This window comes from Rhinolophus sinicus, linkage group LG04, assembly GCF_036562045.2.
Source record: "Rhinolophus sinicus isolate RSC01 linkage group LG04, ASM3656204v1, whole genome shotgun sequence".
Lineage (NCBI taxonomy): Eukaryota > Metazoa > Chordata > Mammalia > Chiroptera > Rhinolophidae > Rhinolophus > Rhinolophus sinicus.
Window position 1 is genome coordinate 147151677 of NC_133754.1, and position 25381 is coordinate 147177057.

The 25381-nt window shown below is 40.8% G+C and overlaps 1 protein-coding gene and 2 pseudogenes across 2 annotated transcripts in view; all 3 read left to right on the top strand.

Moving 5' to 3' along the window:
- The window catches only part of PCSK5 (proprotein convertase subtilisin/kexin type 5), a 404636-nt gene extending 381986 nt beyond the window's left edge, over positions 1–22650 (top strand). For both annotated transcript variants that reach the window (XM_074330572.1, XM_019736691.2), the window contains 5 exons: positions 3292–3469; positions 7162–7379; positions 14794–14894; positions 16492–16678; positions 19621–22650. In XM_074330572.1, the coding sequence (XP_074186673.1) occupies positions 3292–3469; positions 7162–7379; positions 14794–14894; positions 16492–16678; positions 19621–20033 (1097 nt within the window). In that variant the 3' untranslated portion in view covers positions 20034–22650. The remainder of the gene's footprint in view (positions 1–3291; positions 3470–7161; positions 7380–14793; positions 14895–16491; positions 16679–19620) is intronic.
- Positions 8448–10089, top strand: LOC109449906 (A-kinase anchor protein 17A; annotated as a pseudogene).
- On the top strand, positions 13504–13947 carry LOC109449907 (peptidyl-prolyl cis-trans isomerase A; annotated as a pseudogene).
- Positions 22651–25381: the final 2731 nt, after the last annotated feature.

Genomic DNA, 25381 nt, shown 5'->3' on the forward strand with positions numbered 1-25381 from the left:
GTGTTTGGAAAATTCCCAAACCTACAGAAAAAATGCTGGAGTGAGAATAGTACAAGGAACATTGCACATATGCCCTTTACCCATTTCACCCACTGTTAATCTTTCACCCCATTTGCTTTATCATTTGTATATGCATACATAATTCACAATATATTGTTTGTGAACCATTTAAGGATATGTTACATACATCATGGCCCTTTTCCCACAAATGCTTCAGTATGTATTTATTTCCTAAGAACAGAAATGCTTTCTTACATAACCACAGTACAGTTGTCAACTCTAGTGAATTGCACATTGATACAATACTTTAACATATCATCTGTATTATAATTGTGTCAATCCCCCTTTGGAACTGGGTTTCCAGTCTACAATTATGGCATTTAGATGCCCAGTCTCTTTTGCCTCCTTTAATCTGAAACATTTCCACAGACTTTCTTTGTCTTTTATAATATCGACATTTTAGAAGAAATAGTCCCTAACCCTCCCCTGAGGTTTGTGTGATGTTCCCCCATAATTAGATGGAGATTATGCATTCTCAGCAGTAATACTGCATAGGTGATGTGTGTCCTTCTGGAGACACATGATGGTGATGCTAATTTTGGTCATCTGTTTAGGGTGCTGTTCAATTTCTCCACTGGGTAGGTACTACTGATTAAAAAGCAGTCTGTGGAGAGATACTTTATGAACATGTGGATATTCAGCTCCTCGTCAGAATTTCCCCTTGATTTATCATCCATTGATTAATAAATCTTCTTGAACAAAGTATGGCACAGTCTGGCACTGGCCACCTCCAACAGGTCACCTGTGAAGGTTATTGCTAACGTGAGGCAATGCACTCAGGTTTCCAGGGATACTGTGATTAGGCTTACTACAGGAATCGGAGAAAGAAAATAAAACAAACCCTGACTCAACTGAAAGAAAGAGCAGGGGAGGAGCATAGGAAAGAGAGAAGAAAGAGACAAATATGCTAAAGATGTAGAAAGTATTAGCATTCATTTCCCCAACCCAGTAGAGTAGACCTGAGAAGCGAGACACTCAGAGTAGAAATATGTCTCAATTTTCCCTCTTCTTGTTGAGGTGTCATCAGCAACGGCACCATTCCCCTGCTAAGACACAGGGATAGCTCTCCTCACACCATTCCTGATCACCTCCCAATAGGAAATACTCACAGATACCAGCCTTCTCTATCTACCCATCTTATCTCCGATTACACAAATCTCAGGGACCTTTCATCCCAGCAGTTACTGTTTCATGAGAACATTCCAGACCTCCCATATCATCCCAACCACCTGGCCCTTCTTTTCTAATTATCCCCAGTGATCACCTCCGGTGCCTTCGCATAGACAGAAAGACATCTTATCACTACAAGGTGTTCTTCCCTTAAACTAGGGATACGAATTAGACTACAACTGAGACTTCAGCACTGGTGTGTAACACAGTACACACTGTGCAACTCTGTACACAGTCTCCCAAGGGCTGGACCCAGGTTATGCTCAGGCTTCATCCTCTCATATCCCCCCACCCTGTCCCTCACTACTACCCCCATGTGAGTCAGGCTAGTTATAAACTAGATAATTCCTCAGGAGGGTGTGCTAAACTGAATAATGCTCCCCCCAAAATGTCCACATCCTAATCCCCAGGCCCTGGGAATACACTACCTTACACAGCAAAAGCGATTTTGCAGATGTGATTGAATTAATGGTCTTGATTTGGGAAGATTATCCTGGATTATCACAAAGATCTTTACAAAAGAGAGGCAGGATGACCAAAGTTAGTAGTTCAAGGCTACTTGATGTCAAAACAGAGGACCAGAGAGAGAGAAGATGCTATGCTGTGGCTATAACGCTGGAGGGGGAGGCCACAAGCCAAGGAATGCAGGAATCCAGAAGCTGGAAAAGGCAAAGAAAGATTCTCCCTGAGGCCTCCGAAAGGAACATAGCCCTATGTCCCCATTGTAGACATCCGACCTCCAGAACTATAAGATGATATAGTTGGATTGTTTTAAGCCATAAATTTATGGTACTATGTTACAACAGCAATAAGAAACTAATACAGCTGTGTTTCATCTTTAGGGGATTAAGGCTTCCTTCTAGTTAACCAGATCCATCAACTGGACAATGAACCACTGAACATGCATCTTGAACAAAGTAGTCACCAAACAAACATTTACTAGGGACGTGCCCCTGTGCTATGTGCTGGAAAATCAGAGATGAAGGGCATGGCCCCTGCCCTGAAGTAGCTCAGAGAATCTCCCAGCACAGAGTTTGCCTCCATAGGAGCTCTAATATGACTCAGCTTTTTCAGTGTGCTTAATGCTCACTGGAGTTACGGAGACAAACTGGCTTCTGGCCTAGAATTCGCCAGTGGCTCACACTAAAAACTGAGGAGAGCCTGACTTCCATTCAGTGAGATTAAGCAGAATCTGGGGAAGAAGTTGCCTCTAAGAACTGCGTGCTGACCTGCAAAGCCAGCAAATCTCAGTTTTTTTACTTTCTAATTAAACCACCCTCAATTTCCACCCCTAAATGTTGTTCGGGAAGAAGAAAAGGCAAGAATCCACAGCTCCATTGGGGTTGGTGGAGGACAGACTGGGGTGGTGTGGGGCTGAACGACCCCGGCTCCAACCCATCTTGCTGTATAGAGTTCAGGATTTGAGGTTTTAATCTAATTGTTAAATACATGGGCAAAACAGTCTCAATGTCCATAGAACTTTCTGTCATGATGGAAATGGTCTCTGTCTGTGCTCATACAACTGAGGAACTGAAGTTTTACTTTTATTTTATTGATTTCATTTAAATTTCAAGAGCCACACTGTGGACAGCACAGCAGACCTGAGGGTAAAATCTTATACATTACTAGAGGGCATATATTCAAGGCTAGAAATAGAGAAGTAAAATTGTGGGAACGTGTCATCACACTTTCTGCTTTCTTTGATGGAGTCCTGACACTTGCTACCCCAGGCCCTGCTTTCAATGTACTCCCTCTCCTGGGAGACCCACACATTCTCTAGCTCATTTCAACGTTTGACAGACTGTGGTTTCTGTCCTGCCCAGCACAGCCAGTCCACTCTGACCTCTCTCTTCTTTCAACTCCTAATGGCCTTATGGTTGATTCTATTTCTTGGACATTCGTGCTAGCTTCCCACAATACCCATCAGCCCACAGGGACATTGTCTCATTCCTCCTGCATCCTCCCCTCTCTCCACGGTGCACAGTGGGCAGCCAAGAGAGGAGGTTTGGGAGACATGTGTCATACTTGATACCAAGACAGACTCTTTTCTTCCCTTGGCAGACACAACCTGTGTGCAGGACTGCCCTGAGGACTATTACGCTGACGAGGACAGCCACCGGTGTGCCCCCTGCCACAGCTCTTGTAGGACATGTGAAGGAAGACACAGTATGCAGTGTCTCTCCTGCCAACCAGGCTGGTTCCAGCTGGGAAAGGAGTGCCTGCCCCAATGCAGGGAAGGGTAAGCTGCTCAACAGACTTTTCCCTAATGTAATCCCATAACCACTCCAGATCTCACTATTAACAAACCGATTTTACAGATGAGAAAGCTAAGTCTGAGAACATGTATATAACCAGATTGAATTCTCACTGCTAGCAAGGGATAAAGATGAGAGTCGAACCCAGGTCCAATAGTGTCTAAAGGATTTCAGCCAGTTCATACTAATGGAAAAGGAGACAGGAAAGGTGAGTGACCCAGTGAAAGTACACAAAGTGTCAGATTGTCAAATCAGACTCACAGGCCAAACTTCACTCATAATTCAAAGGATATAAGCAATCACAAGACAGAGGTAAAGCATTCTTCCTTTAGAGAAGTCCAAGACCATGAATGTAGGTGCTTTCTCATCTTCATTAGGATTTATTTTGATCAGATTTAATATGAGAGGTCTAAGCGATGCATGTGGAGCATAGATTTCACAAAAGGAACAATTTCAGTTAAATATCTCTATTTAATTCTCCACTAATTCTTCAACCTGCCATGCCCCCATAAACCCACAAATTACAGGATTCATTATTATAAGCAACCTAGACACACAGATGTATCCTTCAAAAGCATTTTACAGTTAAGAACTCTCTATTATTTTTTTGCTAGGAGAAACTACTAGTGTATTTACCAGGTCTTCTTACCAGCATGTTTGGAAAAGGATTTGACTGGGTCATCCCTTTTTGACCCACAGGCATCCCAGTAAAGAAAAAGATTGATTACAGGCCTGTTGCTAACTCTTCCTTCCCAGTGAGTAAACTAGAGCATTGAGAGTTTCCAGACCCAAATTGAAAGGTTGTAACCTTAGATTTTCCCCAAATGCTTTCGCCCAAATTGGCACATCTCTTCAGTTTTAAGCAATCACTGCTAGATGACTCATTTTAGTACTATGCACTGCCTTATGTTTTGATTTGCCTCATTCATTCACCCATTCATTCAACACATGCTTAATGAAGAACACCTTGTATGTATAAAAAGAGTAAGACAGACTTTGACCTTCAAGAACTTATTCTTCTTATATATCTCTTCCCAAGAAAGTTACAAGCTCCTAGAAGAAAAACACCTCTTATTTTTCACACGTTACTACAACACCCCAGAAAAGAAGCACACACATTAGCAGTATCCAGCCACATAGATCAATGAAGATAGGACCCTGCCAGACAAGAGAGGTTATGGGGTGGCCTGCCTGAGCCCTTCCCCTTCATTCTAATAAGTGCCTGAAGAAATGTGGATCCCATATAAAGAATATCCATCTTCCTCAAATCAAGTCATCAAATCAAGTCTAAAGCACAAAAAAGGGGTAAAATCCTGTGATCTGAATAGATTGTGACCATGGAATTAAGAAGACAATGGTTCCATGGTGTGCGAAGTTGCCCATTCAGAAGAGAGGCATGGGTTGCCATAAATCTCTTTAATGGGGAATGAATAGGGTATGAATGAAGTGTAAGTGGAGATATTAAACTGAAATGGTTCCTCTTGTAAAATCAATGATTCACATGCATTGCATACACTTCAGATGTCAAATCTCTTTCCCTTGGAAAGGCAGGTATGTAAATCTCTGCACCCTGTCCCAACACACGCAGTTCTTTGGTGTTTAACCTCAGAGCAGGATCTTAGAGGTCTGTTACTGTTCGTACTTTTGCACAGGATCCTCTTCCAGGCTGTAAGGCTCAAAAGATTTTCATGCAAGAGTCATCAAAGTAAGCAGTGCCACTCTATTCTTCTTTTAAACTGATCCACTAACCTCTCCATTCTTCCTTTTAGCACTACCCTTTGATTATTTTTAAAACCTACTTGGCATTGATAAGCTTTCTTTCCCACAGTTTCTACTGATTCTCTTCATCTTCATAACATTAGTAAAGAATGTTTGTATGCTGCTTTAGAGTTTACATAGTATTTCCACTCACGATGTATCTTTACATTATGATGTGACTCTACAACAATCCTATGATGTTGATATTCTCTCCATTTCAAAGATGAGGAAAGCAAGGCTCAGAGAGGTTGAATGACTTGCCCAAAGTCACAGTTACTAATACATGGTGGAGTCAAAACTGAAAATCAGATCTTCTGACTTCAATCCTCTGTATTCCCTCTGTTTTGTGTGGGTTTTTACTTTTCCCTGTTGCTTTCTCTTTTGAATCTTATGTGATCTTTATCAATAATTCAATTCATTGTTGGTGCTTTCTTTTGTTCTCTTTTCATCACTTTGTCACTCAAATACCTCCGAATCTCACTGATTGACTCGTACCATTAATTGTTCTCCACCTAGCTGCAGAAGGTGAAACTAGGCTTGATTTGCCACTAACTGGGCCACTGAGGTACAAGTGTACTCATTCAGACCAATGACAAATGGCTACGTAGAAGCAGGCTCAACTTTATCTAGCCATGGTGTTAGTTTTCAACAAGTTAGTAGAACTGAAGTAAATTAAAATAAAACGAAACAAAACAAAACCTAATGAAGCTAATAGTTTTGTGCCAGAGAACCAAGGGTGAGCCTTTGGTTTCTAGAATAGCTTCAGTGTCAGATGTCCAGAGATGCCAACATGGGTCATATGACCTCTAGAAGTTCATCTTGGACAATGATTCCTTTTCTCACTTCTATCTTACTTGAAAATGTTTAATTTTCCTTCAAATAATGCACTGCTGTTACTGTGGTACTGAACAGATAAATTCAAATCACATTGCCCACTTTACTAGCTGTTTGCCCTTAAGCAAGTTGTGTAAATTCCCTGAGCTTCAATTTTTACACGTGTAAAATAGAAATCATAATATGTAAATCATAAGGTTTGCTATGAGGATTAATCATAAAATTCATAATTATCACTAACATACATTAATTACTTAATAATATGTCAGGCACTATTTTAATAAATTTCTCAGTAATAACTTGTTTAATTTTAGGTACTTACAGTAATCCCCATATTACAGACCTGAGACACAGAGATGTTATGTGATTTGCCCAAGGTTGCACAGCTCATAAGTGGGATGGATGGGCTTTGACCCCATGCAGTCTTGTTGCAAAGGGCAAGTTCCTAACTGCCGCACTCTAGTGTCTCATTTTTAGGTTCAACAAGGTGAAATATTAAATTGATGAAGTCCTTAGTGTACTATCAGATATATAGTATTATAGAAACTTAATGAAATTATAGTTAGCCCCCAGAAATCTTTTCAATAGAGGTTACATCTATTATTATGAAGACATGAATATCACTCATGTCACCTTCTGTTTCAAGATGTTTTTTTTTAATTGAGAAATTAGAAGAATTCAGAGGTACATTTAACATGTCTTCCATTCCCTGATCCCATTCAATGCAACTTAAAGCTTGAATTTTCAAGTGGAAAAGCAGGTGGGTATACAGAAAGCAAAGGTAGTGACCAGTCAATGTGGCACTACTATGTGTGATAAGTACTAGGTCGTCTCATATGTATTATCTAATTTAATCCTCACAAATAGCAGGGAAGGGATTGTAATGCCCAATTATTCACGGGTAAGAAAACTGAGAATCATTCATTAGATTTGTTAATATAATTAGTAATGAAACTAACGAGTAAAGAGTCTAAAGTAACCCAGCTTGTAAATGAATACTGTCTGAGTAACCATGATTCTTCCACCACACTCCGTTTAGGAGCAAAGCTTAGCATTCAGTCTTTGCTCTCCTCCTCGGTTTCAGGTATTATGCAGAAAACTCCACGGGACGGTGTGAGAGGTGTAACAAGAGCTGCAAGGCGTGCCGGGGCCCGCAGCCCAGCGACTGCCTATCTTGCGATACATTTTTCTTTCTGCTCCACTCCAAGGGAGAGTGTCATCGCACCTGCCCAGAGCATTACTATGCAGACCAAAGCACGCAGACCTGTGAGAGATGCCACCCAATTTGCAAAGAATGCAAAGGTGAGGGTGTAGCTATCATTTTGCATGTGCAAATGGAAAAATGAAAAGTTTTCCATCCTACTTGGCCCCTCTCTTTTGTTCACCACCTTTGGAGGTTCCTAGCTTGTCAACCTCATAACCAGTCCTCTCCAGCATCAGCACCCTTTGCTGTCTCTCAGCTTCCACATCTGCCTCTGACCTGGGCTGCTCCTGCACCACACTGCTGCCTCTTCAGAGTCTCCTATCCTTCAAGGCCCAGATACAAGCTCTGCCCATCCAGGAAGTGTTTTCCACCTATTCTGTCTTCCTTCTCTACCTGTTGAGCTTGGAATCCCCCTAGAGAAATCTTTCATTACTTCAACAACTACTTAAGATGTCTGCCTCAGATTCTCCCAAGTTCCATTTTTAGTTTCCAGATACCTACTTATATGTCCCAGAGTAAACCCAATCTGGGTTTCCTCTGAGATTCACTCCTTCTGTTAATAGACCCACTGTCCAACCAATTGCCCAGGTGTGATACCTTGAATTCATCCTCCCCTTGCCTCCTGCACAACCTACCTACCCTCTAGCAAAGGTAAATCTCAAGGTCTGTTGATTCTGTCTCCTAAGCAGTCTCTCTCCTAAACATTTCTCTACTCAGCTCTCTCTCCATTCTCACTATCCTCATTCTCAGCATCTCTTAGCTGACTTTCTGAAGTAACCAACATGTCACCCCAACTCTGGTCTTACCCCCAACCCAGGTCATCCTGTACAATTTTTCCAGAGCGATCTTTCTAAAATCCAAATCTGCTCATTTTCTTCCACAGCTTGACACAGAAATATGATCATGGTGAATTCTTCTCAGCATTTAGGAAAGAAATACCTCCTACAATATTTTGCTAAAACTTATTAGGTTGATATTGATAGCTGGTAGGATACATTCCTGTTACTGTTTTTAAAATTATGTTGGTTCCCCTAGCCCTTTTTCTATATAAATTTTATAATCAGCATTTCCCCAGAAAGGCTTCCCTAACTCCTCCATTCTGTGTTTCTTTAGTACTCTGCATTCATTCATCTATTTATTTATTCAATAAATATTTATCCAGCACTATGGGCCAGACAGTGTTGACACAACTGTGAACAGGAGAGTCAAGGTCCCTGCAGCCCAGAGGGAATATTTTGTAATTGTTTACTTATTCTTTGTCCCTCGCCGAGGTAGACTGAGGTCCTCAAAGGCACAAATTAATGTCTTATCTTTGTAGCTCTAGCTCTCAGCACTGTCACAGGAGCGGGTGGAGGTGTTGGGTCACATCAGGGGCACCTCTGATCAAGAGCACCTTGGCAGATGGTGGCGGCGCCAGTAGGGGAGGTCACACCTGCTGAGGTCATGAGGGTATAGCAGCGAGCTCCAGCCAGGGCGGCAGTGGCTAGGGATGTAGGCCCAAAGCCCCAGCGGCTACTACAGTCCATGACCCGTCTTGGGCAGTGGAGCTCTGCCATCTGTTTGGCCTCCATCTCAAGCCCATCACAAAGATGACCATCAGTGAGGCCCTCCCGCAGCTGAAGCAGCCAGAGAAGTCCATCCCACTGGGACGTGATGGAAAGGCTGAAGGGCATGGAGCACAGCCACCAGTTCTCCACACTCCAGATTTCCAAGAGCACCGAGGCCTTCATCCGTTTCAAGGGCGAGGTGGAGAACAAGAGTCTGCTTAAGCCTTTCCTGGCCTGCCTCCACGACAAGACCATCCACAAGGAGCACATCACCAAGTTCACAATCAATTTCCCCACCCGACACGACTGGGGCGCCTTCTTCCACAATGAAAAGGATATGAACAAAATGCTGCCAGGAAGTAGGCAGATACGATTCACCTGGAGGGGCTACCCTGAAAAATGGTTCTCCCCAAAGGAGTCGGGCTTGGAGAAGCCCAGGCACGAAGACTCTGGTCAAGGTGTTTGGGGAAACGGAGACACGGACCCCTACCGGGACGTGCTGCCCCCCTACCGGAATATGACAGGCACGAATCCACACCTTCAGTTTCCAGGAGCACTTGGCCTTCCAGGTGTAGGTCGGACACCTGGAGTACATGGGCTTCATGCCAGCCAGCAGCACCTGCGCAGGACAAAGCTCACATATGACGGCGAGGCCGTGGCCTGCAACATTCAAGTTTCTTATGATTCGACCAAACCCCTAAGTGAAGCCTCAAGAAACGGCAGCTCGAGGGGCTGCCTTAGGAGCTGCAACAGCAGAGAAAACAAAAGCGCCAAGAGAACAAGGCAAAGGAGAAGCAAACAACAAAGGAAACAGAAAAAAAAAAAAAAACAACAACAACAAAAGAAAAAACTAGAACTGGAGAGAAAGAAAAAGAAGGGAGCTTCACAAGAGGGAATAAAAACAGAGGAACCATGCACTCCGTCGGAATCAAGGAGAAAAAAAAAAGCTTGAGAAGCTACGATCAGAGGAGCAGAAAAAGCTACAAGAAAAAATAAAACTGGAAGAGTGGAAGCTGCTACTGGCTCGGAGGCACCTGCCGCCCATCAGGCTCCCTGCCGGGCAGCTGAGCAGGGCTGAGGTACCGGCTGCAGGGCGCGGTTGGTCTTGATCTGCACCGGAGCCGCCTCTTCCTGCTTCGGGCGGGATCCGTGCGTTTCTCTGAAACAGAGGGCCAGAGTCACAGCCCCCAATTTCCTGAGCTGGTTGCAACTGTAACTGAAACAACTAAGTCTTAGTACCGAGAAAAAGGAAAAACAGAACCTGGAGAGAAGGCTCAATGACTATATTTTTATTGTTTTAGAGTGATTCTCAGTAATACAAACATGAAATTCCTCCTGCTGGAAAGTGCTTTACATTAGTGGACAATCTAAACTAATGTGAGAATGCTCATGTGCTCTTCATACCACCTAGAATTTCTTTTATGTATCTCACAGAATGGTGTTTCAGCAATATCCAATATAAATGCCATGCAAGCTATACACATACTTCTAAATTTTTAGTAATCACATTCTTTAAAATACAGAAAAATTAATTTTAATATATTTTGTTTAACTAATATATCCAAAATATTGTCATTTGAACATGTAATCAACATAAAAATTGAGATTTTTTTTTTTAACATTCTTTTTTTTTGTACCGTCTTTGAACTCTGCTGTTTATTTTACATTTACAACAAAACTCAAGTTGGACTAGCCACATTTCAAGTACTCAATAGCACACGTGGCTAGTGGCTGCTATGTTGGACTGCACATCTAATTTAGAACAATCGGTTCAGATGGCTTTTAGCAGTAGGCCTCTTCAGATGAAATCTTAGCCTGAATCCTATTATGCAAACTGATCAAGGGCAGAGCTGGGCAGACTGTAGCAGAGGGACCTTAGAGACCCATCTGATGCCTCCCATTTGCCCCTCCCCACTATTTCCAGTGGTTCCCACTCTCCACCCATTTACAATTGACTCTAAACTTTGAAAGAAATCCTTCCAAACAAACTGCATTAAGTAATTAATTTGTGTTCTCTCTCTCTCTTTTTTCATTCTGGAGGCACGTATAGTTGCTGCTCAAAACTTCTAATCAGAATAAGAAAGCAAATGAAAGAATACATGGAATTGGGGGTGCGGTGGGAGAGGGTGGAAAGTTGGTATTGTCATTGGCCATGTTATGGTAAATATTAACTATCTATTAGGTTTTTTGAAAAGTCGAAGGTATCTCTGATGCAGCCATTACTAGATTTGTGGGGCTTTTCTTCTAACTAGGATTGCCAGATAAACTGCTATATTTTGATTTGCTAAATCTGTAAAACATCATCCCAACCCCCTGAAACTAATATAAAATAATATCGAATGTCAACTGTGATTGAAAATAATTTTTAAAATAAACAACTCAAACAATTTTTTTTTCATCAAGACAATCTCCCTGAGAGTGTATCTAAGGGATGACTGGGCATATTTGGGTAAATCTTGAGGCCATCCTGAGTGTTTGTGCCTCCCCCTCCTGTATTTGACCTGAACCTCAAACCTGCCTAGTTGAAGCTTTCAATTTTTGACACTCATTTTTTCTGTTGTCCTTTCTTCAGCATACACACATGTGCTTTGCTGATTGGTGAATCTTTGTGCTGTCTTCTGGTTTTGCAATTTATAGATTACAAAATTTGGGGACAGGTTTTCTCTTGGGCTTCGTACTGGGTGGAAAAACAAAGGATGAATTCCTTCCTCCTTAGAACATTAGCCATCATGCATTTCACCATACATTCATGAAAGATACAAGAAAAATTCAGCAACCTACATAAGTAATTTGCCAATTACACTGTATTTCATTCACATTTGACTGCCCAGTAATATTAGGGTGTTAAAAAATGTGAAAAGCACTGAGGTACAGGGGAGCGGTAGGTCAGGGGATAGCACACTAAGGCCTACTATGCATGTGTCTTCATAGGCAACTGATTCTTCCATATTTAGCTCATTCCTTGCCTTCATACACTTAACTTTTTGCTTATTCTCCTCACAAAACTCTGGAAAAAAATCCAGGCTGGGTAGCCAAACCCTCCCACCTCTCCTGAGCTGCCTCTCTTTCTGTGTGAATGATGCCATGAATAGCCCCCAGGGATTGCTCTGCATTGGTGAATTCATCCCATGGGGGTCAGTCCAAGGGAGAACAGCTGGTGAGCTGCTCTGAATTCTAAGGAAACACCACAGCTGTCTTTATAGATCCCAAGGCTCCTGCAGATCCTTAGAAGCAATGATAAATGTAGAGTGCTAAATTTGAAAACAATAGAGAACATTCTGGAATCTAACAAACTGTCTTTCGCAAAAGACTCTGGGTGCCCTCAGTGTGGAGGTTTTGCAATAAATGAATGTAGGAGATGTAAATGGAGTTGCTGATTTGTTACCCAAGATGACAGGTAGTACATACCTTTAAGGATGGCCCAGGATCTAGGCCTCAGCCAAATTGCTGCTGGTCTGAAAACATGTAACCAACCTTAAGGCACACATTTTGTAACCTAACTTTTTACTGCCTTTTCCCCCTCTTTTAATTTTTCCGACCCTTAATTTCTCTTTATAAAGAAAAACAAAAACAAAAACGAACCCCACACTTTTATATTTTAAAATTGGAGTAAGACATCTAAGCTATATTTTAGAAAAATGTAGGGTAGGGAGGAAGGAAGTAGGGGAAGATTGATTCTTTCATCAGAGACCACAATTATGTTCCAGACATGTGGGAAATTCTGTATGAAGCCAGAGGTAAAATAAAAATAGAATGGCTTTGAATTTATATCACTACAGACAGCCCCCAGTCTAAGAAGCAGTTGAGAAATAAAGGTTTATTCTCTGAGATGTTGTTCATAGCTCAGAATTCATTTTTCCATAGAAACATTATAAATGATTGAGCTCATAGATCAGACATGAAAAGGGGATTTAACTCCATACTGAATGGGAAGGACAGGACTCACAATTCTAATTCAAGTTCAACTAACCACTCTTTAATTTACAATATTCTTCTGATGGGGAGACCTATACAAGTTCCAACTCATAATATCAAGCACATTCCATGTCCTTTATATCTCCCTGCTTCTGTTTTGAGCTCCTCAGCAAAAATGCCAGGGCCTTCCTAAGTGAAGGAACTATGGCTCAGGTCTCCTGTCTCCAAACTCTCTCCAAGAGTTATCCCTTGATGTCTGCACAAAAGGCAACGCTTGGGTCAGTCATTCCTGGGGTCTCTGAATTAGGAGAGAAAGGGATTACCTGCACAGGAAACAGAGCCTGTCGATTCAGACCTCCTCTACTTGGAGGTTCATGTGTTAAGGCAGATAAATCTGATAGAAAGAACTCTGGACTGTGTGTGAGTCAACAAACTTGAATTTGAATCATGACTCAACCATTACCTATGTAACCTCGAATGAGTGACTTCACATATCTGGGCCTTAGTTTTCGTTTATTTAAAAAATAATAAGCAGGCCTTCCAGACGACGATGCCCTGGAGCCCTCTGCACCCAGCAGTAGTCAACCCCACCATGTTCTTCCACATTGTTGTCCACTGCGAGTCCTTGGGCCATGCGTCTCTTTTGAGCTGTTTGCAAACGAAGTTTCAAAGACAGCAGAAAACGTTCATGCTCTGAGCACTGGGGAGAAAGGATTTGGTCATAAAGGTTCCTGCTTTTACAGAATTTATTCCAGGATTTATGTGCCAGGATGGTGAGTTCACATGCCATAATGGCACAGGTGGAAAGTCCGTCTGTGGGCAGAAGTTTGATGATAAGAATTTCACCCTGAAGCATATGGATCCTGGCATCTTGTCCATGGCAAATGCTGGACCCAACACAAGTGGTTCCCAGTTTTTCATCTGCACTGCCAAGACTGAGGGTTTGGATGGCAAGCACGTGGTCTGCAGCAAGGTGAAAGATGGCATGAATATGGTGGAGGCCATGGAGGGCTGTGGGTCCAGGAATGGCAAGACGAGCAAGAAAATCGCCATTGCTGACTGTGGACAACTCTGATGAATTCGACTGGTTTTATCTTAACCACCAGACCATTCCTTCTGTACCTCAGGAGAGCACTCCTCACCCCCATCTGCTTAGAACACCCCATAATTGTGGTGCTCTCACTGCAGTTCATTGGGTTCTGTATTTTCCTCACCCCCCTCCAAATCTAGCTGGGTTGCAGAGTTAAGTTTATGGTTATGAAACAAAAGCTAAACAATTGTCTGTCCTTGTTTGGGTTAAGGTGTTGGTGTAGGTTTAATTTTAAGCAGCAAACAGGTGATTTCTAAGACATCATTTGCTATGTTTGTTTAATTCCAGAGTACTTTGTTTTTTGCTTCTCTGACCTAAGAATTAAATGTCACTTAGTATCCCCCAATGAATGAATGAATGAATGAATGAATGATAAACAAGATGTCAAATTTCTGAGAAGAGAGTTTATAATTTTCTAAAGAATTTTAAAGGAAACTATCACCACCGTTCCCACAAGTAAGAATCCCTGGACAAAATGATCTGTTAAATCCTTTAGCCATAGCATTTTAAGTTCCAAGCCTAGTATTGTTTCTCAATTACAAACTGCCCAATGATAATTTTCTCACCAAGCTTTGGGACCCCCGCCCCAACCAAATCAGCTGGTATCATCCGTGTCCTCTATACTAGTTAAACATTAGCAGAAGGACAAAGGAAGGTTTTATAAACTTTCTATGTAATTTCTCATTCTGAAAATCCTCTTGCTTTAATAAAAGATCTTTCATCTCCAAATCTTCAATTTCCAGACTGAAAGTTTACATTGATTGAAATAATTGGATAATTTCTAGGTCTTTAGTTGGTGTGTAGTAGATTTTTTTTTTTTTAAATCACATCCTCAATCAATTCACCTTTCTGCTTCAATTTACTTGACATATTCCTTGCTTTTCTGTGTTTTGGAACCAAGACAGAGGTTGAAATCTAAGGTCAGTCTCACAACTTTGAATCTTTTTTTTTTTCTTTCAGGAAAAGAAGTACTGCAATGCTTATCCTGTGTGTGGAATTACCACCTAGTAGGAGGACTCTGTGCCTTGGACTGTCTGGTGGGGGAATACAGAGTGGGAGAGGTACTGGAAGCCGGGCATCGGTGCCTTCTGCCATTTCCACAGAGGGAAACGAGCTAGTTTCTCTATGTCATTCTAGGCAAAATTTAAAAAGTCCTAAAATTCCTATACTCACTATAGCTAAGGTCTAATATTTTTAAATCTTCTACCATTGCATCATGGATTAATAGTGCTACCCCCCCCAACACCCTGTGGTTTTAATTTCCATCAAAGAACTAAGAGCTGAGATAAATAATGGGGAAGGTAAGCAATGAAGGCCTCAGAATTAACTCTGCATTCATCGTTCATAACCTTAGACGTTTCAAGTCTGCATAGGAATATTATGTCAGACATTAGAAATGTCTTATCTTCTTTCTTACCTCATTGCTGTCTAACCTGAAACATCTAAATAATATCAGAACTACACAGCTAATGTTGGTCTTTCATTTCCTCCACCCTTTCCCAGTGTATTAAGACAGATATATTTTCATTTGCTTGCCTAGAAACCATGGGTTTTCTGAGTCCACTAACTTCTTGATTGTGTTTTCAAACTTTAGAAATTAAGTAAATCTCTCCATGGTGAAATTAACACGACCAGCATATTCACCTATGAGCTCCCTTTAAATTCTGACAATAACCCTCATTGCACTTTGGTGAAAGACAGGTTCAGAGAGATTAAATAGTTGGTAAAGACCATATGAATCCTAAGTAACAAAGCTGAGATTGAACCCAGGGGATCTTACTCCTAATCCAGGATTTGATGAGATAATAACAACTGAGAAAGCACTTTAGTGGCACTGAAAACATGCAAAGGTGCTCAACAAAGATAATGTCTATTCCTTCTTTTCCTATTATACCATCCTTACACAGCACAGAAGTGAAATAGGAAGCTGTCTTCCCTCATCTATGTTTCCAGTACCAGTGAAGGAACAATGTGCCACTTTCTCCTCATCTCTCACTAAATTCCCTCCACACTGAGATTTAACTGCTTTAGTTAAACAATCACAACTTATATTATTCTGGGGCAGAGTCCAAACAGGTAAAGTAAATGAGTAAAGAGTGTTCCATCAAAGAAAATCCTAGTGCAAGCTTGATGAAAAGTGGAATTTGGTGTTTCACCTATGTGTTGGCGACAGAGCTAGTAGTGGGGATTATATCAAACAGGAGAGTATCAAATAAGAGAGTCACATTGCCATGTGGGAATGATGAATTTACATGTGACATATCCCAACTTTGGAATGTGGGCAATGAATTGAAAATACTTTAAACTGTGAAGGTCAATATATTATGGGCCAGACAAAACTTTTCCGTGACAACCTGGTCAAGGTGGTCAGTACATGCACTGTCAGTTTGTAACCTGAACTATTCCAGAAGCCTTTTCCCCCACTACTGTTACCAGCAGATCTCAGAGGGAAAAGTCCCAGCAATGGTTCCATCCAAGTGCAGACAGTTGGTTGTCTTTCACCCTGAACAGTTAAAATGGACCCAGCCCAAACCACCTTTCTGCTGTCCCCCGCATGCTTCCCTCTTTTATGGAGACAAGATGGAACTCCTATCTGGGAACTCCAGTGCTTTCTTAACCCTCCCCACTGAAAAGGCATCTCCTGATTGTTCTTAACAGGGGGAGAATTTTAACTGTGAAAAATGCCACGAGAGCTGCATAGAATGCAAAGGACCTGGTACCAAGAACTGCACCGTGTGCCCTGCCAACCTGGTGCTGCACATGGATGACAACCGCTGCCTTCATTGTTGCAACACCTCAGATCCCACTGATACCCAGGAGTGCTGTGACTGCCAGGACACTACAGGTGAGAAGAGAAGAGCAGTCTGCCAAGGAAGGGCATGTCCTCAGGAAGCTGAGGGGAGCAGGCAGGAGAGGATAGAAAGTCCCGGAGATTCAATATGGCTACCTTTTTATTGAATGCCTCCTATGTGCCTACTGTACTTGAAACTTCCTGTCCATCATCTCATATAAGTAGATATTATTAATCCCATTTCACAGATGAGGAAACTGAAGCTCAAAGGGTTTGATCAGCAGGCCCAAGTCCACACCAATGTTAAGAGGTTCATCTAGAATGAGAATGTGGGTTCTTTGGACTGCAAAGCCCACATTCTTTCCATTATCATGCTGCCTCCAACGTTAGAGCTCAAATAGTTCTAGAATTTCACCTTTATAAATTTACTTTATTCCTTTTTCTATTCTTTCCTCCTGAGCAAAACGGAAAAGAATCAGCTATCAAGGAAGCACCAATATTATATATTATTTTTGTTTGTTTTCTGTTCAGATTTTGTTTTAAATCTAATTCAAATTGTCAGCGCTACAAAAGGGTAGACAATATTATATTGAAGAAACATTCTATGGAAATCAGCCTAAATCTAGGCTTCCCGTTAGAGACTTAAAGCATTTTAGAAATGAACTTCATTGAAGGCTACGAAGAAACAAACCTTTTTGTACCAATTCCCAATGCCCCAACGGTCTCCCACCCCCAACTCCATCTGTATGGGTACTTGGTCTTTATTGGCCACAAACTTAGAAAGATTTCAAATGAAGTCATTTATTCTTAAAAATCAAAAATAAATTCTTAAAGCATATTCTTTAGTCCTGAAGCAGATCATTTCCTTGGGGCTCAGATGTATCATGGCCCAACAAAAGCAGACATTATATTCATGGGATCACATCCATTTATGTGAAGTAAATCCCAGATCCATAACTGCTACTTGCCATTTCTGTGTGGCTTTTTTTCTTTTATCAGCCTTTTGAACTAAATTCAAAATAGCATCTTTCCAAAAACGGATTATTTTCTTCTATCAGCAGTCCCACCCCCCACAAGCAGCTGATTTCCCCAGCTCCTCATACACATCCACCTTCAGGGTATGATTGCCTAATATCCATGCTGTGTCAGCTAAGAATAATAACCCTCATTACATGGGTTTAAATGAAACCAGAAGTGTGCATGTTGGGTGCAGAGTTTCTGTTCGCTTGTTCCAACTGAAAACTAGTCAGTCAACTTTCCTGCACCTTCTGTGCCTCTTGAAGCTCCCCCTCAGGCAACTCTGCAGAAGTCTAACCACTCTTGATTACCTACTCATTCTTCACTGAGACACATGCCCCTTCAAAGAAGCCAGATCCCAGAGGCTGACCATGACTCTGCAGACCTAAGACTGTAGAATAGCAAGACATGATTGCATATGGGGCCCTAGCAATTGAAACAACCTCCAAAGGTCTTTTATTGATTCTCCTGCCTCAGGCAGTATTTATCTCCAAGTACCACACACGGATTGCTTACCCATCCCTCTGGTGCTTTAATATTTCCTCCAGGGAAAAATTCTGTGCTGATATTGCTAACAATGAAAGCCATAATGATAGTGCTGTTACTTTAGAAGAAGAAATTCTGCTTAATGGGCAAAATCCCATGACAGTGAAAGTTACAGTAAAATAGAAAACTTGAAAAACTTGTTTATCACTATCAAAGAGAGAGAGACATAGTAGCAATGAATAGGATGTAATCAGCCAATATATAATAAGCAAAAATATTTGCCCTTAAAAAATTGGCAGCAGTATTATATTATTAAGCTAGCATTTACAATGCACCTAGAATCTCTCATAAAAGAATCCTGGGGGCAGAATCAAGTGGTTCAATAAAATATTTATGGAAAATTTAGTGTGCATTTCAACTTATACATCCAATACAGCCTGCCAGTTTTTTTCTCTAGTTCTGTCATTCTCCCATTTGATGGGTTAAAGAATAGGGGGGAAAAATTAGGTAACTTACCCAAATCATACCACCTGAAAAAAATTAGTGAAAAGTAAGAAAAATTAGCTCATCACTGAAGTTATGGTTTAATCTTTCCTTTTGTGACAGTTTTGGTTACTCCATATTCTCAATGAAGGCATCAAAACAGAGCCTGATGAATGACAGAAGGCAGAGCTCTCAACTTCAGAAATCTTAATTATGATAGGAGAAATTTAAAGGTGGCACTTCTCTTCCTGACAGATTAGGGCCACAGAATGCCAAAAAGTCAAAAAACCGTTGTCAGAACGTTTTACCCGAATATCTCCAGACTATAGCATGAAATTAGGATTCCTGGGTTCAAATTCTGATTGTTAGGATTCCTGGGTTTGAATTCCGATTGCTCCACAAACAAGCTCTTAGCTCTGACAATGTGACAATTCAGTTCCTCTTTATGGACCTCAGTCTCCTCAACTGTCAAGCAGCAGATTGACTTAAGTAATTTCTAAGGTCCCACACAACGATAAGAGTCAATGGTCTTATAAATAATCTGCTCTTGCCTTTGGTAGCATAATCATGTTGGACCAGGTTTAAAGGTTGCTGGGGAGAGATCTTAGCCTTAGAAAAAGTCAGAGTTATTTAGCAAGAAGTGAGGCATGGCCCAAGATGGAATATTTCTCTCAGGAGAGAAATAGAAGAATTCATTAATAAGGATGGACACTTGGCAACTGTTCCATGAGGTATGGGAATGTGGGGATCCCTTTGGATTACAAACTGACCTTCATCCTAGAAGGGTTTGATGGCATCATCAGACGTAGACTGGGACTCTCATGGGGGTACCCATGGCAATCTTGTAGAGTGGCGTGCCTTTCAAGAAAATCAGAGAGAGCGATTCTACCACTTTAGATTTAAAAGATAAAGATGCAATTCTTAACCTCAGAAACTAATTTTCCCCCATTCCGTCTCTTCTCTTTCATCCTTCCCCTCCGCCTTCTTCCTTTGGGATCATCTTCCAACAGATGAGTGCATCCTTCGAGCCAGTGAGATAGAGTCTGCACCCGGGCATTCCAAGACAGCCTTGTTCATCACCTCCTGCGTTGTGCTGGTACTTCTGCTCGGGGCAGCTGTATTCATCTGGAGGAAATCGCGGGGCCAAGCCCCGCCAGCAGACAAGGGTGGCTATGAAAAGCTGGCTGACCCTAGTAAGTCTTACTCCTCCTATAAGAGCAGCCATCACGAGAACACCAACTTTGAAGAGGATCATGGGTTTGAGTACAGGGACCGTGACTATGACGAGGATGACGATGACGATGATGACATCGTCTACATGGGCCAAGATGGCACTGTCTACCGGAAATTTAAGTATGGCCTGCTAGATGATGATGATGAAGATGAGCTGGAATACGACGATGAGAGCTACTCCTACCAGTGACAGACGTCACCTCCACACCAGCCCATTCCACTCACAGGCATGAGTGTGAGCATTAGAATGTTGGGTTTTATTCTCACACACCAGGCTGATGTATGCCTGTGTGTATTTTCTTCTTAACCATGACACCAACTAGAGTATGTAAGAATGCTGAAATATATTTTTCTTCCTTTGAGTGGCTAAACTTGATTAACCATAATTGCTCCACCATAACTGAGGGAAAAGGATGAAATCCAGAGGGATTTCCCCCCAAACAATATGTCAAGACACGAAACACAGGAAGTAAAAACAAGTGAGATTTGTATAACATGTTTTATGCGATTTTTTTTTTTTTTAAGGAAGTGGAGGACCATTTGCAATCTCGCTCCCCAGCATATGTCATCAATTTGGCTCAAATTAACTCTTATAAAAACTGAGAAAAAAGAAAAGAAAAGAAAAAGGGAAGCGGGTTTATAAAAATTCTGTTTCTTGGCTGTATTGTGGAAATATGTACTACACTGCCTTCTGGAATTCTGATATTTCTGTAAACGATTTTTGGGGATGGGGCGATGAAAGAGTTGTTTGTCTTAGAGGACTTTTCTCCCATTAGCTCTCTTTAGGCAGATTCATTTTGTAAGAACCAGCTAAAGAAGGTTCTCATGCCATTTAACAATTGACTCCAGATTACTCCTGGTGAGCAAAAGAGACCACCTCTGCTGACAATGGTCATGACCTATTTCAAGATGAGGGTAAAAAAAAGGGAGGCAGCCTTATAGCTGAGGAATCATGTGTTCAGTGGGCTCTGGTTCCTCTGCCTTAATCCAGGGTCATTATGATTCTAGAAGCAGAACAAGCTCAGGCAGGAGACAGCAGCAATCCCAGCAGGAAAGAAATCATGAAGTTTCCAAAAATTGCAGCATTATACCCTCATGATTTTATAAGAATGTTTCTAGTTGGAAACATCAGCTAAGACATCAAGTAGTAAAAACAAAATCGCAGTATTAACCTAACATGAAATGACCAAACTACATCTACTCTAATAAAAGACTTTAGCTACTAAAGCAGAAAGCTTTCATCAACAGCCTGTCACAGAACTGTGGATTCTCCATAGAAAAAGTTGGAATTGAGTCTAACATGCAAAATCCCAACTTCCTGCTCACAAGCTTAATCCAGCTGCTGACCAGCCTTCCAACACTCTTTGTCCCTGTGATTTTTGTTTCTAGACATCCTAGGCCTCCCTTTTTCCACTTTCCTGCCAAATACATGCTTGGATTCATGCATCTAGGGCAGTTTTTCTGCAGATAATACAGAGAGAGGGACTGTTGCTGTGTGAAATTACCAAAGCAGGGTTTTGCGGACTTCTTTGTCAAAGCTGAAGTTATAGGTAGTACTAGGAACAAACCACCAGAAATTTTCAAATGTTGATGACATTTTCAGGTGATGATGATAATTTTAAAAAATTTATTGCACACCTACTACATACCAGGAACCAAGCTAAATAATTTCTTTTAGAAAAATCACCTAATACCACCGTAACTTCATGAGGTTGGTACCATTATTACTCTGTTTTCATAGGAAACATGAGGCTTACGAGAGGTTAAGTAACTAGACCAAGGCTGACAGAAAGCCAATCAAGATTCAAGGAAATAGAACGATCCTAAAGCGCATGTCCTTAATAATTATGCTACACTGTCATAAAGTGAGAAAAGAAGCATCCTACATCTGATAAAGGCATGTCTGTTATTTTATGATATGGCAACTGTATTACCTTTACTACATTTGTGCATTTTCTTTTTTAAAACAAAAACAAAAACATGATGTACCACTAACACAAAAAATCTCTGTGAAGAAGTCTACAGTTTATAGAAGGCCTCATTGTTTCATAGGGGAAAGCTCTTAAAGTAAAGGTTGGCAAACTCTCTCTGGAAAGGGCCAGATAGTAAATACTTTAGGCTTTGCACAACTACTCAACTCTGCCATTGTGGCATGAAAGCAGCCAATCCATAATGAATGGGTGGGTTGTTCTCCAATAAAACTTTATTTACACTAAAATTTGGATATAAAATAATTTTCACATATCATAAAATAGTATGATGCTGCTTTTGATTTTTTTTCTTAAACCACGAAAAATATAAAAACCACTCTTAGCTCGAGGCAGTACAAAACTCCCAACTTCCCACTCACAAGCGTAATCCAGCTGCTGGACCAGATTTGGCCACCAGATTATAGTTTGCCAACCTCATCTTAACAAAAGAAATTCTTAAGAGATCATGTGCATCATACACGCACACAATATGCCTCCAAAATTTTTTGATCATTTACAATCATCTCTTCAAAATCTTTTTGAACCCGATAGTTCCATTTGTAATTCTTAGAAATAAATAAAAATACATGTAAGATAGCCATGATACCAATGGAAGAATGTCTCCTCTCTTGCTGTGTAATTACAGAGTGTAGCCTATAGCAATAAGCACTTTTGTTTATACTGTGTTTTTCATTTCCCCTGATAATTCTAAAGCTCTGATAAACTGAGTTTGACATTTCTTTGTGTAGCCTGGAAATTGTTTTCCAAGAAAAATATGTGTTTATGATACACAGTTAAAGATTAAATGAGGTCAAGATGACCTTGCATACTAAGAAAAATTGTATTGTTGTTACTCTTTGTGAGCCTGAAAAGAAGGTTCATGCTGTGTATTGGTTCAGTTTGACATCTTTCCTTCTTTCTTCTTAGTTGTACTACATTATTCTTAGACATCTTTTGTATTCTATGGTAACAATTATCTAAAGAGATAAATATGTGGTTGGGAAACAAAGTCACTTTTTGGTTTCCTGTCTGCAAATAACTTGGAAGTATTAAGAATATCCTTGTAGACTGGAACTACACCAAGAGGCTGGGCAGGGACTTGGAAGGTTCCAGTTCATAGAAAGTAACTTTAAAACTGGAAATAAAACTAAATCGAGACCAGATCACTCTACGGGGACTTGCTTATGAACACACCATTTCTGAGCACTTTGTATACACTTAGTACAATCAAGCACCAGTTTACAACGGGGATGCATTCTGAGAAATGCGTCGTTTAGTGATTTCATGATTGTGCGAACATCATAGCGTGCACTTATACAAACTTAGGTGGGATGGCCTACCACACACCTACGCTGTGTGGTACAGCCTATTGCTCCTAGGCTATAAGCCTGTCTGACACGTTACTGTACTGAATACTGTAGGCAATTTAACACAATAGTATTTGTGTATCTAAACATAGGAAAGGTATAGTAAAAATATAGCATAAAAGATAAAAAATGGTATATTCCCGTATAGGGCACTTACCATGAATGGAGCTTGCAGGACTGGAAGTTGCTCTGAGTGAGTCAGTGAGCGAGCGGTGAGAGAACGTGAAGGCTAGGACACCACTGTACACTGCTGCAGACTTTATACACACTGTACACTTAGGCTACACTAATTTGTAAAAAAGTATTTTTCTTTCTTCAATAATAAAGTAACCTTAGTCTACTATAACTCTTTTACTTTATGAACTTCTTTTTAACTTTTCAACTATTTTCAACATTTAGCTTAAAACATACATTGTATAGCTGTACAAAAATATTTTCTTTATATCCTTAATCTATAAGCTTTTTCCTAGTTTTAGTTTTTTTGTTTTCTTTTTATTTACTTTTTGAACTTTTTTGTTAAAAATTAAAACACAGACACGTATGTTAGCCTAGGCCTATGTTTGAAAGCAACTACAGTTGACCCTTGAACAACACAGATTTAAACTTCATGGGTCCACTTATACGCAGATTTTTTTCAGTATGTACAGTTGGCTCATTGTATCTGCTGGTTTCGTATCCATGGATTCAGCCAATCCCAGATGTGCAGGGCCGACTGTAGAATCAAAAGGTATGTGCAGATTTTCAATTTTGAGGAGGTTGGCACCCTTGCCCCCTGAATTATTCAACGGTCAACTGTATCTGATAAAGGGTAATGAGATGACTGTGAAGGGGTTAGAAAAAAATCATAACTCATCTTCTGGGGCTTTCCCACCCAGAATGAAAGATTTCCATTATCAAGGGAGAGAAAGGTAGGGCAGGGTAGCTGTTAGCCTGAGGAGAATGCCTCTCACTAACAAAGTGTTCATTGATAAGAACTGATCCCAGCCTGAAAGGGAAATGATATGAGGCGTATTAAACCCTTAGGTGAAGCAAACACGTGTTTGTCAAACACAGATTATAACTAACAAGAACAGAACAAGACTGAGGTCAGGAGTTTTACTATCCCTGTGAATTATTATCAGTCAAGGCTTTTTGGTGGCTAAGAATGATTCTAGACCTGAAGCAAATTCTGTTGTATCCTTTAGGCTGTTTTCAGCTATAAACGATAGAAAATTTAACCCAAACTGGCTTATATACAAAAGAAATTTATTGGCTCACTTAATCAAAAAGTCTAGGATCAGGTATTGGTGGAAATAGGGCTCACACTGTGACATCATGCATTGGTGTATCTCTCGCTCTCTCCTCTCTGTCTTTTGCTATGTTGCCTCCATTCTCACCGGAGGCCACTCCTCACTTTGGCAGGATGTCTGCCAGTGTGCCAGACTTCACCTTCCCTTGGGCCTGTGTCTAATAGGAAAAAGACCCTTCCTCTGATCCAAGTCTCAGAAAAAACTTTCATGGTATCTCATTAGCTGAAAAAATGCATTTGCCAGTTTCCATGGTGTAAATGCCCCCATCATGGCTAATTTCAAGCTTCAAATGTGATGTCACTTAATGTGGAGCTGGGAAGAAATGCTAAAAAAAACCCACCAAAAACCATAGCCAAACTCCAGCTGCTCAGGGCAGACCCAGCTCCAGGGAGAACTGTTGTTCACAATCTTAGCTGTAGAGGGCGCAGCTCACTGGCCCATGTGGGAATCGAACTGGCGACCTCAGCATTAGGAGCACTCCAACCATCTGAGCCACGGGGCCAGCCCAGCTGTGTTTTTAATATAGCTTATTTAATTAAAGTGTTATACCTTAATTTTTAATAATAGCTATGACTAACAACTGACTCACAAGATTCCTGAAAAATTAACATTGGCATTCACAAGCTGTGACAAGCCAGCTTCAACACACAACTCTTTATACATAGAATCTTTTTTTCTGTGATATTTTCTTTCTCTCAATATAAAATCTCTCATCCAGAATTTCCTTCTTTTTTTTCATTAGTTCTCCCACTCCAGTGCTATCAGAGGCCAACAAATTTTTTTTTTTTTTTTTTGCTCATTTTTACCAGCAAAGAAAAACAAATTTAATCAATAATGTCTTAGCACACTGTTTTAATTATAGCACACAATTCTGGAGTTCTGTCCACTGCTACCTGTAGTGACATGGACAAT